Below are 16,385 nucleotides of genomic sequence, written 5' to 3' on the forward strand. Positions count from 1 at the left end.
TTATCGTCCACGTTTCACTTCCATACATGGCTACACTCCATACAAATACTTTCAGAAACGACTTCCTGACACTTAAATCAATACTCGATGTTAACAAATTTCTCTTCTTCAGAAACACTTTCCTTGCCATTGCCAGTCTACATTTTATATCCTCTCTACTTCGACCATCATCAGTTATTTTGCTCCCCAAATGGAAAAACTCATCTACTACTTTAAGTGTCTCATTTCCTAATCTGATTCCCTCAGCATCACCCGATTTAATTCGACTACATTTCATTATCCTCATTTTGCTTTTGTTGGTGTACATCTTATATCCTCCTTTCAAGACACTGTCCATTCTGTTCAACTGCTCTTCCAGATCCTTTGCTGTGTCTGACAGAATTTCAGTGTCATCGGTGAACCTCAAAGTTTTTATTTCTTCTCCATGGATTTTAATTCCTATTCTGAATTTTTCTTTTGTTTCCTTTATTGCTTGCTCAGTATACAGATTGAATAACATCGGGGATAGGTTACAACCCTGTCTCACTCCCTTCCCAACCACTGCTTCCCTTTCATGCCCCTTGACTCTTTTAACTGCCATCTGCCATTTAGTTTCTGTACAAATTGTAAATAGCCTTTCGCTCCCTGTATTTTACCCCTGCCACCTTCAGAATTTGAAAGAGAGTATTCCAGTCAACACTGTCAAAAGCTTTCTCTAAGTCTACAAATGCTAGAAATGTAGGTTTGTCTTTCCTTAATCTATCTTCTAAGATAAGTCGTAGGGTCTGTATTGCCTCGCATGTTTAATAGATACTTTAATTAAGTATTAAGTTTTGTATGGGCTCCTGGAGTTGATTCTTTATGTAAAGATATTAACTGTAGCCAAAGGATATTTGTCTGACTCAGTTAAATTTTAAATTGGCTTGTATCTGAGGTATCAAGTAAAATTAAATAAATAAAAGAGAAATAGTTTCGTATTTTTTCATGTCTGAAAATCATTCCAAAAGATTTCATGATTCACATTTTAGGATATATTATACTTATATCAACCTGGAGTGAGTTTACAATACCAGAATTAGAATCAAAAAATCAGAATCATTATTCCATTATCTCATTATATACACACATAAATCAAATCAAAGTGCAAGAGACTCATCACTACAAGTAATATAACTGAGATACACACTATGTATCAGAAAAAAATCTAAAATTAATCTTAATGTTCAACCATCAGTACAAAGTTGTTACATTACTCTTCAAAGAACTCTTTAACATCATTTAAAAATTCAGTGACTGAATAACAACATTTTTGCACAGGGATGAGATGTATGTAAAGTTTTCATACTTAATATGCAACTTGGGTTTATATTCAACAGTATTTTGAAGTAAAATAATATATCATACCATATTGCCAATAGTACTTAATTAATATGTATTTCTTTTTTATCCAGGTTCCAGCAGGTCGTACGTGGATAGAGTTTCTTGGTGAAGATGACATGCTCAGGCTTCGCCCTCTCTTGTTGCTGGAAGTAACGGCACTTCTTGATGCTTACAATATTACTTTTACTAAAAGGAAAACTCCAAAAAAGAAGAGAAAAGAAGGTAATATGACGTTTATTTACATAGAATGTAAATAATTTAGAAGTAAAGGTAACATGATTCATGCTCCAGTTCAAAATGGATTTGCCTGAAAAACAGCAATATTTTCAGTCTTGTTTATGTGGCTGTTGATGACTCAGTACCTGCATTATACTGTGAGTTGTTACCTTTACTCCTAACTTATTTACTTTATTTATGCTAGTAGCCTATGAAACGTGCCTTTGTGTAATTCTTAATGAGTATATTTCCTTTTTTCAGAAGGAAATGTATTTGGAGTTTCTTTAGCAGCACTGCTAGAAAAAGATCATCAAATCATTGGAGAGGATTGTAAAGTGCCTCTTATTTTCCAGAAGGTAAAAAGTATAAACATTATTTTCCATTATTAAGATATGTTGATGAAAGAATCACATTTTGGACAAAAGAACAAATTAAAAGTTGAAAATAAAGTTAGTTTTTTGGAGATCCATAAAAAAAGTGCTACAATAAGGAAATCATAGATACCAAGATCTAGGATAGACTTCTCAGAATAAAAGTGTGACAGAAAGCGTCATCTTTACTCATTGCATTTTACAGAGTTCTGAGTGGCTGCTCATACCCTTGTCATCAAGCAAATTTGATACATTTTATTTCCCTCTACTTTTTAAATAATATTTCATAAAGTATCAGGACTGTCGCCAGAAAGTACAATATACACTGAAGTGCCAAAGAAATTGGTACAGGCATGCGTATTCAAATATAGAAATACGGAAACAGGCAGAATATGGCGTTGCAGTTGATTACACCTATATAAGACAACAAGTGTCTGGTGTAGTCATTAGATCGGTTACTGCTGCTACAATGACAGGTGATCAAGATTTAAGTGAGTTTGAACATGGTGTCATAGTCAGCACGCGACCAATGGGATGCAGCATCTCTGAGGTAGTGATGAAGTGGGGATTTTCCCATATGACCATCTCATGAGTGTGCCATGAATATCAAGAATCTAGTAAAACATCAAATCTCCAACATCGCTGTGGCCAGAAAAAGATCCTGCAAGAATGAGACCAACAACGACTGAAGAGAATCATTCAGTGTGACAGAAATGCAATCCTTTTACAGATTGCTACAGATTTCAGTGCTGGGCCATCAACAAAAGTCATTGTGTGAACCATTCAATCAAACATCATCGATTTGGGCTTTTGGAGTCAAAGGCTCACTTGTGTATCCATGATGACTGCACGACACAAAGCTTCACATCTTGCCTGGGCCTGTCAACACCAACATTGAACTGTTGATGACTGGAACCATGTTGCCTAGTCGGGCAAGTCTCATCTCAAATTGTATCAAGCGGATGGACATGTATGGGTACAAAGACAACTTCGTGAATCCTTGGAAACTGCTTGTCAACAGGTGACTGTTAAAGCTGGTGGAGGCATGTGCTGTTGGAGTGATGGGACTCCTGATAGGTCTAGGTATGACTCTGACAGGTGACACATATGTAAGCATCCTGTCTGATCACCTGCATCTATTCATGCCCGTTGTGCATTCCGACAGACTTGGGCAACTCCAGCAGGACAATGCGATGCTCCACATGTCCAGAAATGCTTCAGAGTGGATCCAGAAACACTCTTCTGAGTTTAAACATTTCTGCTGGCCACCAGTTCCCCCAAACATGAACATTATTGTGCATGTCTGAGATGCCTTGCAACGTGCTGTTCAGAAGAGATCTCCACCCCCTCATACTCTTGCATGTCTGAGATGCCTTGCAACGTGCTGGTCAGAAGAGATCTCCACCCCCTCGTGCTCTAATGGATTTGTGGACAGCCCAGCAGGATTCATCGTGTCAGTTACCTCCAGTACTACTTCAGACATTAGTCAAGTCCATGCCATATCGTGTTGCGACACTTCTGCAAGCTCGCGGTGGCCCTACACAATATTAGGCAGGTGTACCAGTTTCTTTGGCTCTTCAGTGTATGTTTGGTTATGGATGTGTCTATGTACTGGTCCTGAGACTTTGACAGTCCCGCCTTGGCAAACTTGAGAAAAGACAGCCACTCACTGACAGCTGACTGATTTGTGGTGCAGTCTTAGCTTTTGAGCTACTGTTCTTTCTCTATGGCATACATGCACTAGTAACAAGACAACATTGCATTTTCACTTACAGACTTGAAAAAATAACATTTCAAATATTGATAAAAATCAAAAGATCTTTCACACATCCTGCAGTGTGCACAGATGATATCTGTGCACACTGCAGAAACCAGAAATTTACCCAGCAAACAAGGAGCTGAATAAGCTGCTGAATATGAATTCAGTATATACAGTATAATTGGATAGATACAAAAAATCTGCTCACTAAGCAGCAGTAGACGAAAAAAAAGTAAAAGTTGTGAAAATGTGCAGGCTTTTGAAGCCAGTGACTCCTTCTTCTGGCAGAAGTGTTGAAGGGAAAGGAAGAGCGATGAAGAAAAATGACTGGCAAGGATCAAGAAATGGGGAGAGTTATTGGTACGTCACCCAGAACAGTGGGTAAGGGGAGGATTACCACACAGGATGGGAAGGATTACAGTATATATGAGGGTGTGCTGAAAAGTAATGCATCCTAATTTTTTACATGAAAACTCTGAAAGCTTTTTACACGAAACAAATGTTATTAATGTTCTACATCTTTATTCTTCATGTCTACGTATTTGCAGCCCTCTGCTGCTAGAGTGCTCCAAATTGTAGTGTGTGACGTGGCGATGTGTAATGTAGCAATGTTGGTGCATGGGAAATAGTGAGCTGTAATCAAGTTTCGAATTCGAAGAGTTAAAGAATACCTTCGAGGACATCTCTTCAACAGTGATGAAGCAGTGCAAGATGAGGTGAGGTTGTGGCTGTGTCAGCAAAGTCAAACATTCAACAGTGACAGTATCAGCAAACTGGTCTCTTGTAGGGAGGAGAAATGTGTTGATTGCCGAGGTGACCATGTTGAGAAACAAGTATGTAGACATGAAGAATAAATATGTAGACCATTAATAGTGTTTATTTTCTTTAAAGAGCATTAAAAGTTTTCACAATAACAAAAGAATCAGAGGCATTACTTTTCAGCATGGAATTGTACAATGGCCTCCTGTTGTGGAAATCTGGTGGTATGCTGGTCCTGCTGCTGACACTTGACTGACTGTGATGTAAATAAACCAACTATTGAAGAGGAAAAGCCCTATTGTAGACCTTGACTAACTCTGCTTCAGTATTTTACTATGTTTGATTCTATTGTATAAAATGTCTGCTTGTGTCTGTATATGTGTGGATGGATATGTGTGTGTGTGCGAGTGTATACCCGTCCTTTTTTCCCCCTAAGGTAAGTCTTTCCGCTCCCGGGATTGGAATGACTCCTTACCCTCTCCCTTAAAACCCACATCCTTTCATCTTTCCCTCTCCTTCCCTCTTTCCTGATGAGGCAACAGTTTGTTGCGAAAGCTTGAATTTTGTGTGTATGTTTGTGTTTGTTTGTGTGTCTGTCGACCTGCCAGCGCTTTCATTTGGTAAGTCACATCATCTTTGTTTTTAGATATATTTTTCCTACGTGGAATGTTTCCCTCTATTATAAAGAATATCTTTTAAGTTAGAGAACAACTGGGTATGAACATTTTACTGTCACATTATTTCACAATACTAAATGTATTTTACATGACATCTCAATTTGAAGTTTTTATCCCTTTTTTATTTTTAGATCTGTAAATATTCATTTCAAACTCTTGAAACTGATCATCTGTAAAGATAATTGTGATTGTGTAAGAAAATAAAAACATTTTAATTATACTAGTATCCAGAGCTATATCCAGATGATAAAAATAATGTGGAACTTGCAAAATCCATACACAATGCCGCCAGCCCAAAATATGAGAGACCCACCTGACCTCACATGACAACATTCATGAGCTGTATACTTGTATCTGGCCACCTCACTCTACAATGATCATCAGTCAACAGACAAATCCTGCAATTGTCAGTGAAGGGGACATTATATTGATCTACGTTCTGTTCAATATGTTTCCTTGCCAACTTTTGTGCACAGTTAAGGAGGGGGTTTGTACTGTTCTTTACAATGGACATCTAGAGGCCAAATTGATCGTGTAGAGATGGTTGAATACAGCCTAGATTGATACATTTCTCAACTGCCAGATCAGTAGTCTTCATCCACAGTAGAATTTTGATTGCAACAAAGTATTAGTTCAGTACTCTTTCAGCAGTTATTTGTACTTCAGATAACAACATGACAGCACTATTGATGAATTTTACATGTATAAGATACATGCTCATAGTAGGCTTCATTATCTCACTCATTTGCATATTTTTCCTCATCCACAGCAAGACAAACATTATTGTGATGCATTCATAACTGTTATTTACATTCAACAGTTAATATGAAATATAATAACCAGTAACAAAAAATCTGTTGAAAGACCGTCTCTTTAGTGTCAAGTAAAGAAATTGAGAATGTGTACTGTTCTCTTACAGATGTAATGTTGATTCGATAAAATTTATGTTGTGTGCCAAATTGCATGTTTTAGTCTGGTGATGGTCTGAAGTAAAATCAGTGCTGAATTTTCAATACATACTAGTGTACAGGCATAGTAAAACAAAAAGTGTACTGGCACAGTAAAACAAAAATACTAACCAAACAGTCTGTTGCCTGCTGCTGTTAGTGTACACATTAGCCGTGAATTTGTATAAGAAAAGAGTAATGTGAACCTTGAGTTGTGCTTATTACATCCAATATAATGTGGTCATGTGCATGTCCTACCTGTATTTGCAAAGTAAAATAAAACTCATTAGACTCAGCAACATTTGTAGGAGGTAGGAATTATGTTGTTGTTGTTGTTGTTGTTGTTGCTGTGGTCTTCATTTTGAAGACTGGTTTGATGCAGCTCTCCATGCTAGTCTATCATATTTAAGTCTGTTCATCTATCCATAACTACTAAGGCCTACATTCCTTTGAAGCTGCTTGCTGTAGGCAAGCCTTGGCATCTCTCGAAAATTTTTAGTCCCTACACTCCCCTTCATTACTAGTCTGACTATATCATATCCATTGATGCCTGAGGATGTGTCCTATCAAGTGATCTCTTCTTTTAGTCAAGTTGTGCCATAAATTTCTTTTCTCCCCTGTTTGACTCAGTACCTCCTCATTAGTTACCTGGTCTATGACTGCAACAAAATTACAAATGACAGTAGGACTGATGTAGATTCTTGTAATGTGTGCAGCTGCTGGCACAACTGGAAAGGAGAGGACTGCGAGAAGAAGGACTACTTCGTGTACCTGGTTTACAGCAGCGAGTGGATGCGCTATTGGCTGGCCTTGAAGCAGAGTTCTACCGACAGCCTGAAGCTGCCGAAGCACGCATTTCTGGTGCTGGTCCACACGAGCTTGCTGCAGTTCTCAAAAAGCTCTTGAGAGAATTACCTCAGCCCTTGCTTACTGCAGAGCTTACAGACATGTTCTACCAAGTGCACGGTTAGTACAGTATTGGGACACCATAATAATGATAATTATGTGCCACTATTCATTCAATGAACTGACCTGACAAATGGGCATAGCAACAGGCTTTTAATTTTTCCAGCAGTGTTCCATAAAAAAAAGTGTGTTCCTGTTGTAAAGTGACATTATTTATCTAAAGTGACAAGTCAATTATTGATGCATATAAAATTTCAGTTCTTAAGTAGTGCTAAATCTTGAAAACAGAATACAAAAAACTATTTCACATATCACTTTCCTTTTGTCAGGTACCACAGTTGTACAAAATTTGTGAAATGACAACATTACCCATCTCCAACAATAAATATCATTTATTTTTTTAATATTGGCCAGTTTTGGCTGCTGTGTCATTTTCAATCAGTAGATGTAAAGGAAAGACTGTAATCACATACAACTTTGTTAAAGGAAAGGAAAAAAAAGATAAGAAAATTACAAGAAGTGGCAGGTACGCCCGTAAACAGAATCAATCAAAGTTACTTGATGTGCATGAACACAAGCCACCAAACTATCAAGCCACCAGGATATGGGCAACAAACATAAAACCTTTGACAAATAGTCTTACATACAGGCAACATAAAAACAAACAGTTTAAAATAGTAGTCAAAACAAAAACACTATCCAGTGCAAATCACCTGTCAGGTTATAAACTGTCATAGCACTGGTAATTGTCTAACATTTTTTCCAGCATGTTAGACATGCTGGGTATCTAAAACTCTAGCAATAAATTGGAAAGAGATTACAGCATCAGTTGCAGTTTAATTTTTTTGACACTGTGACCAATTTCTGCTATTCTTATGACAACTCCTCTTGCTTGGCCAGCGAAGGAGGGTGTTCTTCAGCTACAACAGAATTCCCTTCATGTAACTGCTCCTCTCCTATTTAAACACTGCCGCTTCACTGGTGCTGCATTTTTTTCCTATTGATTGTTTAACAAGTTTAACAAATAATAACACTGGTAACTGAGTGCACATTAAGGTATTGTTCATGTGCATCTCAACCAAATGACTGCTGCTACAAAGGTAGGAAATGATAGTGCAAAGAGCATCTCATTACTGTTGATGTACACAAAGAAGTTCGTTAAGTGTTATAGTACAAGCAAGCAGCATGAGCTGTCACAGTTGGTTCTATGACAGCTTATTTAATGACAGTGGACTTGCACTGGGTAGTTTTCTCATTTCAGCTACTATTTTTAAAGCGTTTTTTAATCTACAAAACTATTGTCACAAGTTTTATGTCAATCTGCCATATGATGGTGGCAGGACAGCTTGTGCTCATGTACATCAAGCTAGTTTTAGTGATTCAACGGTATAAATCTGTGGTTTGCTCCACAAATTTCTGAGCATTGGCCAAACAGTAGTCCAGGTTGATTTATTGTAAATGTTCCTTGATTTATTCGACCAGGTGTGGCATTACCTGTCGCTTCCTGTAATTTTTTAAAATTATTTACTTGCTTCCTTGTTCCTTTATCAATGCCGTACCTAATTACAGTTAAGAATTACGGGAAATGTTACCACAGTTTTAATCAAGTGAAACTTATACTTCTTTGCTTTGACTTTCCTGACTGAGTACTCTGATTAGAGAAAATGAAGTTTCCTAATTCTAGTAAATTTTAATTGGAGAAGACTGCAAATCATTTTTATACACTGCTGCTTCTATCTTCTTTTTGCACTTTCAACTCTTGTTTCACCTGTTGCCCCAAGTAAAAGAAAGATCAATGGCAAAACTGTCTTATGTGTGTCTTTTTTGGTCATATTGTAATTTTTGTTGTTTAAGAGAATATGGCTTCTTTCTCTGTCTTACTGTAAATGACATAATTAATTCCATATTTCTGTCTTACATTTGTGCAGCACTGCCTACAAGTGAGTTGAGACAACGAGCTCTCAATCTGCTGGTGCTTCTGTTACCTTCTGAGTGTCGCTATACTCTACGAGCCCTCTTCAGCTTCTTACTGCAAATTATACACCACCAGTCAGAGAACAAAATGACCTTGCACAATGTTGCTATGATAATTGCCCCTTCATTGTTTCATCCAAGGTAAGATAACAGAACATGTCGTATAATTCAATATCTTTAAGTGTCTGCAGTGTTGTTTGGGTATGTAAAAGGAAAAGCTTAAACCAATGTGGGGCACATGAATTACACAGGCCAACAAAAAATTTTTTTTTAAACTTTTTTTACTTTGATAGCTGATCTTTATAGATTTTTATGAGCTGAATCCAAACTAGCCTTAGGTTTTTTGAATCACCCATAGTTTTTGAGCAATATGCTTTTTATTACATAGTATAAAAATCTTATGCTATACAGTAAATGGGGAAATTAATGAAATGCATTTTTAGAAAAAAAGCGTGGTTTGTATTTGCAGTAAGCTACTTAAAACAATGATATGTGCTAATAGAGGTTTCACTTGTCAGCTGGAATTCGTTTGTATTTTCTTTCTCTTTTTTCATTGAAGCTTCTTGTGTAGCTTTTTCTATCATGAGTCGCTTGCTGAACTTCTTGGTGAAGTGACCAACAGTAGTCCCCCATCATGTTGGTGTTCCAGCAGACTTGGTAGCGTTTTCCATCACATTAATGTCCTGGTGAAACCTCTCTCCTTGCTCCTCACTAACATCTCCCATATTGTCCAGGAAGTAATCAAGGTGACTGTTTAAAAAGTGAACTTTCAGGCTCATTAAGCATCCTTAAGTTTTGAACTTCTTTAACATTGTAGCTATAATAGAAACATATTCTGGGTCTTCTTCATGTCCTAAGAGCTTTTTAATGACTAGCTTTAATGATACCCATGCTTATTTCTCATTTAAGGTCATTGGAGATTCAAAGTTAACATCAGTCATCAGTTTTCTAATGCCAGGTCTGACAAAGACGTCTTCTTTTAGTTTAGCTTCTGAAAGGTGTGGAAACTTTTGGCAGAGATACTTAAAACATGGTCCATCTTTAGGCAAAGCCTTTACAAATTGTTCCATTAGGCCTAACTTTATATGTAGAGGTGGTAGGAGTATGTTTTACAAATCTACAAGGTTTTCACGTAGAATGTTCTTCTCACCAGGTTTTAAAGACTCTCTCACAGACCACTTCTTTCTGCACCAGTGTTGACCCCTAGCCCTACTGTCCCATTCACACGAGAAACATGGAAATTTCGTAAAGCCACCTTGCTGACCAAGAAGCATGCATGTTACTTTCAGATCGCCTCATATCATCCAACCATGAGCAGAATAGCCTATTGTATTTAGCACTATTTCTAGGTTTTCATAGCTTTGTTCCATATGTACAGAATGTCCAACAGGTATAGATGCATACATGTTACCATTGTGTAATAAAACAGCCTAAAACTAGATTTGGATGAATCTTCCTTTTTGTATTCAATACCAAACTCATTCATCAGACCGGGAATGTCTGAGCAGTACACTAAATCACGTTCTTGTTGAAAAACCTTGGAAAATTGCTGCTCTCTCTTTCTATACACGTATATGCTGGTTCCAGCTGCCAATAAGTTCTTTTCTTTTAATCTAGAGCCAAGCAATTCAGCTTTTTCTTTCATTATGCCCAGATCCCTAACCAAATCGTTAAGCTCAGTCTGAGTAAACAATTTGGGCTCTAGACTTTCTGCATTACATTGGAATTCATCATCATCTGGTTCATCCAAATCAGATTGTACAACAGAAAATACTTCTGTTGGAATAGAATTTAAATCATCTGGTGGTCCAGGAACCAGCGAATCTACACCATGCTCTACTGGTCAGATGGCGGACAGAAGGTTAGAGTAGCTTATTACCTTCTTGTTTTTCGCATTATGACCAGTAATATCAACACTGCAAAAGTAGCAAACATCAGAATGATTTCTTGGCTCCCTCCATATCATAGGAACAGCAAATCTAAAGGTTTTTTCCTCCTTTTTGGACCATTTTCTCAGATCTTCAACACACACATAACATACCTTATGCTGCACCCAAGATTTATCTCGATCACCAAGTTTAGATCCAAAGTATAATAGATAACCTTTTTTGTAAAGTCTGTAATGTTTCTTTTGTGTTTTTTAATCACAAATTCACCACAAATATAACAAAACTGCCAGCAGAGTTTTTACAACCATAATTATACATTATACTGAGCACATGTACAGGAAATGGGAAAGTGAGGTTAGGTTGACAGTAAACAAAACACCATCTGTTAACACAAAAATAGAACTGACCTTTTTTTGCCAGCAAATGTTTTTCAGCAGTGCTACCAATGTCATCTACATTCATGACACCTCCTTTTTAAATTATTTTAACTACATAAAAGCTGTTAAATTCTTTAAAAAATCGCTAAATTCAATTAATTTAACTGTAAAATGTGAAGAAATGGTGAGAGATACACTTTTTTAAGTATCATATTTGGATTTCCCACCCTAAAAACATAAGAATAAGGTATTATCAGCAAAAAAAGTTTTCCATCATTGGCCTGTGTTATTATATCAGTGTCATCTTGAAAGGAAATGCTGAGTTGCAGATAGGCACAAACAAAAAGACTGTCACAAAATAAGCTTTCAGCCAACAAGGCCTTTGTCAAAAATAGACAAACACACACACACACACACGAGCACAGTCTCTGGTGGCTGAAGTCAGACAGAATATTGTTACAGTCCATCCTGGATTTTCCATTGTTTGATCTGGAAAGGAAATTTCGATACATATAGATGCAAGTTCTACCTCAAAATCCAAAAGTGGGAATGTACATAGTAAATGTTATTTGTAGAGAATTCTATCCAGGTTAGCTATTCTGCGAGAGATAGAAATAGTTTACGTTCAGAAGCATTTAAAAACTAATCAGTTTGAGGTTACTAGTATTGCAGAACATCAGGCGAAGTTGAAATTGGAAAGGAAACGCTCATAAGAATGTGTTAGTAGGATAAAGACTGCACCTATACACGAATGCACTCTTAAGTTGAGCTCTGGTCCCACATCAAACAGTGGGTGTTTGAATGGTTTCCGTGAGTTACACACCACATATGGCAATGTAGGACTCAGTCGTGGGACTTAACATCCTAGAACAAAGAAACACATATATTTGTCTGATAGCTAAAGTTGATATTATGTGAAAATGTGGACACTATAACAAGGCCATTGTAAGCATGTGTGTTTTGAACTGTGGTTGCATAAAATATTGGTAGACGTCAGCTGTGAACTACCTCATTTACAACCTCAGCAAGTACTTCCATAGTAGCCATTACCAGATGCTTTATGCACTCTACTTTACTTTGCATTGTACATAGCTCATGGCTAATTACTTTCTTCTCTTACACTGAAATGAGCAAAGAGACATCAGGGGATTTGATTGCAACTCTCAGGACATCAGAATGGATCATCAACCCATGTGTTGTCTTGCTCTTGGAGAAAAACAGAACAAAGGTATGGGCTGGCTGACCTGCAAAAAGGAGGTAGTGTTTGTTCCCCTCCCCCTCCCCCCTACTGCATCGCTCCACACATATTGGGCATTCAGAATTCTCATTTGTCTATGCTTGCATCCACAGTGCTATGTTGTAATGTCCACAGAAAAACGATCATGCTGAGAGTTCCTGTTAAGTGCAAGATTGGTTCACACATCCCGCAAAAGGGATGTACAATATGCTAATCAGGACTTATATGCAACAGATTCAAAATCAGTGCAACAGATTCAAAATCAATGTCATGCAGATTTTGTAACTATTGAACTGGGTGGGAAAAGGAAGATAATGTTGAGACACACCTTAAGTCAGAGCACTCTGTTCACCAGCGAGAAAATGCTGCTGATTCTCAGCAGAAACAATCAGTTGCTTAATAATTAAATAGAGCCAAAAGAAGAAAATAAGCAAAGACTGTTTTGGAAAAAATCTATTGACATTTATGCAGAAGAAAATATTCCACTAAAAAGCTCATATTATAGAGAATAAAAACTATTTATTCTCTTTTATTATTGTTTTATCTCCAATAACTTTTTTGTGACCAGTTTCATCTTTATGCACATTGTGTGGCTATTTTTTTTAAATTAAATGTCTAAATTTTTTATAAAAAAGAGTTTGTATGATTATTCTGGCAAAAACTGATACTTATTATGCCATAAAATGATGCTAACTTCTCCATAACTGGTGCACTAACATTTGTGCATCCATGTCATAAGAGTCAGTCACAAACATTTGGAGTGCTGCCTTGTATTCCTCACCACCAATGTGATGACATTTCCCTGCCAGAAAGATCTGCAGGAGGCACAGATGGAACTCATGTTGGTACAAGATCAGAGCTATAGGACAGTCAGTCTCTTATCCAAATTGAAGGAACTGATTCCAGTCACATGGGATGTATGGGTTTGCGCAAAAGTGTTCTACCTGCCCTTGCAATTCCAAATTCCTTTGCCCTGGATCACTCTTGGCAGATTTAACTATGTCTGTCAACAACATTCAGCCTTCCCTCATAGTAAAGTCTCAATCTGAACACTGTGTTGAGCCCAGAAAAGTACTTATTTGATTTACATTATTTATTTTGATGGTGGTTATATACTTGAATTTGGTATTTACAGGTAAACCACTGTGCCACAAATGAATGGGTAGCTTTGTCTCTGGTGTGGGATGTGACACCTGTTTTTCATGCCCAGTGACAAAATGAGTGAGCAACTCACATTTCTCTTCATATCTCTGAGGGAATGTCAGACTTATGATTTTGTATTCACTGTCTTGCCCATACTGGAAAAGCAAGGGGGTGCGGTGACAGTGTGGCCTCAGCAGCCAGAGAGTGTGGTCATGTGTGTGTTGCATTTGAGTGAGTTTGTGTGTGTTCTATCTCTGATGAAAGCCTTGTTGGCTGAAAGCTCATTATATGACAGTCTTTTTGTTGTGCCTCTCTGTGACTCAGTATCTCCACTATATATGGTGAGTGGCAACTATCCTTTTCATAATATCATTATATTTTAAGATCAGAAAGAAAAGGATAGAATTTTAGGCTCACTGTAGAATTATATCATTTAAATTATTAACATATTATGTAAAGTGAGAAATTTCTTGCTACAAATTACTTGCCACTTATACAGTGGTAGGAAAAAAATATGGAAACACCATGAGAAATGTATGCTTGAACATAAATGCAGGTGCTAGCCAAGCCAGCATGTGGCACTGCTGTATTTGACCATGAATGACATATGTGTGGCGTCCTCAGTATGGTTCAAGTGTGTCAGTCATGTTGAGAATAGTTCTTGTATAGTTGTGAGTGCACCATGGGCACATTGTTGGTATGACAGGTGCTTCGATAACCAAGACAGCCAAAGTGTTTGGTATTTCAAGTGACACTGTATTGAAGATTTATATGCATTCAGGAGATGAGAAAACTTTCACATGCTAACTCACAATGCAGAAATGAAAAGATGACAGCTGCAAAAGTCACTGCAGAACTGAAAGTTGCACTCATGAATCCTGTCAGCATCAAAACAAGACAAAGGGAGCTCCATAAGCTGGGAATTGCAGGACCACCTGTGATTCCAAAACCACACACCAGCAACACAAATCCATAAAACCTGGACTATGGAACAATGGAAGAAACCCTATTGGTTCTGTTTCACACAGGTTCAAACTTTTGGCTGAGTTTACATGTAGCTTATGCTGCCCCAAGCCTACAATGCAGACTGCTTGATGCTAAGAGTGAAACATGGCAGGAGTTTGGTGATGATTTGGGCAGGCTTATCATGGTGTTCTACAGATATTCATGGTTGCTCTGCAAGGTTGCATTACAGCCAATGATTATACAACCATTCTGGCTGGTCAGGTCCCTATCATTGAACAATATTTATTTCGCAATGGTGAGGATGCACAGGGCCGCTGAAAGCCAGGACTGGGCCACACCTCCAAATATAGCAATTCAAGTATATTGTTATTTTAAAGAAGTTGTGACGTGATTTAAACATAAGCAATTCGGGGAATATTGGACACACACCAAAAATACACACTGGAATGAAATAGAGAATAAATATAATTTCTTATTAAACATTGAACATATCTTCGCAAATACAATTGGTCCATGCACGGGGCCAATCTGTTCCAAAAAGAAGCACACGAAAATGTGGTTTTTCAGAGGATCATGACTCAGGTTCTATTGACACATTTGACAAGGGGTCAACTGTTTTGGGTAGCCTTTGTCCTCGTGACTATTTATACACTTATTGGAAGAACTAGCATACTATAGCTGTCCTACAGTAAAAGACCAAAATTTAAACATTACCGAACTTTCTCAAGCCTAGGCAAATTGAGGAAATTGATTGGTTCTTCTGCATTAGGTGTGGTCTAGGGTGGACCTTAGGCGGCTTATAAAAGCAACATTTGTTCATGGGCAATTTCTGAGAAAATCCTGAAAAACCACAATTTTTTGGGCATGAAGAAAACCAATTGTTGGGATGGCCACATCAATAATTTCCATGGATGGGAGAGTGTCAATCTGTACGGTATGTTCTTAAGATGATATTCTCATAGAACTTCGAAACTTTTCTCAGTATCGTTATCTGGTACCGAGGTCCAGGTTACAAAGTAGTTGTACTTATGCAGCAAAATATGTGTATAATGTCCAGACTGAAGCATAAATACAGTTTTAATTGACATTGTGGCACATAGCGAGGGTTCCATGATCATTGCAAAGGTTCTGAGGTCACCAAACTATGTTTTAGTCAGTATTTGTTCACCAGTAATATTTTATAGCACACTGTCTCTGTATAATGGGCACTTCACACCTATACAAATACAATGCAAAATAGGCTAAAAAGAGTCTTAACTACCTGAAACGAAGTTTACATGACTAGCAAAAATTATGTAAAACTATGAAGACTACAAATCCAGTTAAATATTTCTAATAACATTTTACTGTCTTATAACACAAATCATAAGCTGGTTGCTTTTAAATGAATTTCGATTGATGAGCAAAGTATTGAGAAAAAAAGTACACCAAACGATTTTGTGTTAACTTTATATCATGCATACTTATTTATTGTTTATATGTATCAAAGTATATAAATGTGTCGAAGTGTATAAGTTCTAAAAATTTACTGACCTATATGATTCATTTTACATAAGCTGTGTATGTTGCTATCACAGGGAAAAGAAGGAAACTAGCAGAGAAATGCTCCTGTTGAAGCACAAAAAAGGCAAATATGTTCCCTTTTAAAAGATACTGACAGATGATTGGGGAGTGCTGCCTCAACCAGCTACCTCAATCCTCATTCCACCATCCTCACCAAAAATTTTGACATTTGAACATGTTCACGCTTTTTTGTGCTGGAAAAGAATGACGGAGAGACAGCGATAGTGGAAGAGAAAGGAGAC

At 37.4% G+C, this 16,385-nt stretch overlaps 1 protein-coding gene across 2 annotated transcripts in view; it reads left to right on the top strand.

The window, feature by feature from the left end:
- Positions 1 to 16,385, top strand: part of LOC126237293 (rho GTPase-activating protein conundrum) — a 227,865-nt gene that overhangs the window by 195,148 nt on the left and 16,332 nt on the right. For both annotated transcript variants that reach the window (XM_049947243.1, XM_049947244.1), the window contains exons 8-11: positions 1,431 to 1,581; positions 1,837 to 1,931; positions 6,805 to 7,054; positions 8,923 to 9,109. In XM_049947243.1, coding sequence (XP_049803200.1) covers positions 1,431 to 1,581; positions 1,837 to 1,931; positions 6,805 to 7,054; positions 8,923 to 9,109 — 683 coding nt within the window. The remainder of the gene's footprint in view (positions 1 to 1,430; positions 1,582 to 1,836; positions 1,932 to 6,804; positions 7,055 to 8,922; positions 9,110 to 16,385) is intronic.

The sequence above is a fragment of the Schistocerca nitens genome, chromosome 2, assembly GCF_023898315.1.
Source record: "Schistocerca nitens isolate TAMUIC-IGC-003100 chromosome 2, iqSchNite1.1, whole genome shotgun sequence".
NCBI classification, from domain to species: Eukaryota; Metazoa; Arthropoda; class Insecta; order Orthoptera; family Acrididae; genus Schistocerca; species Schistocerca nitens.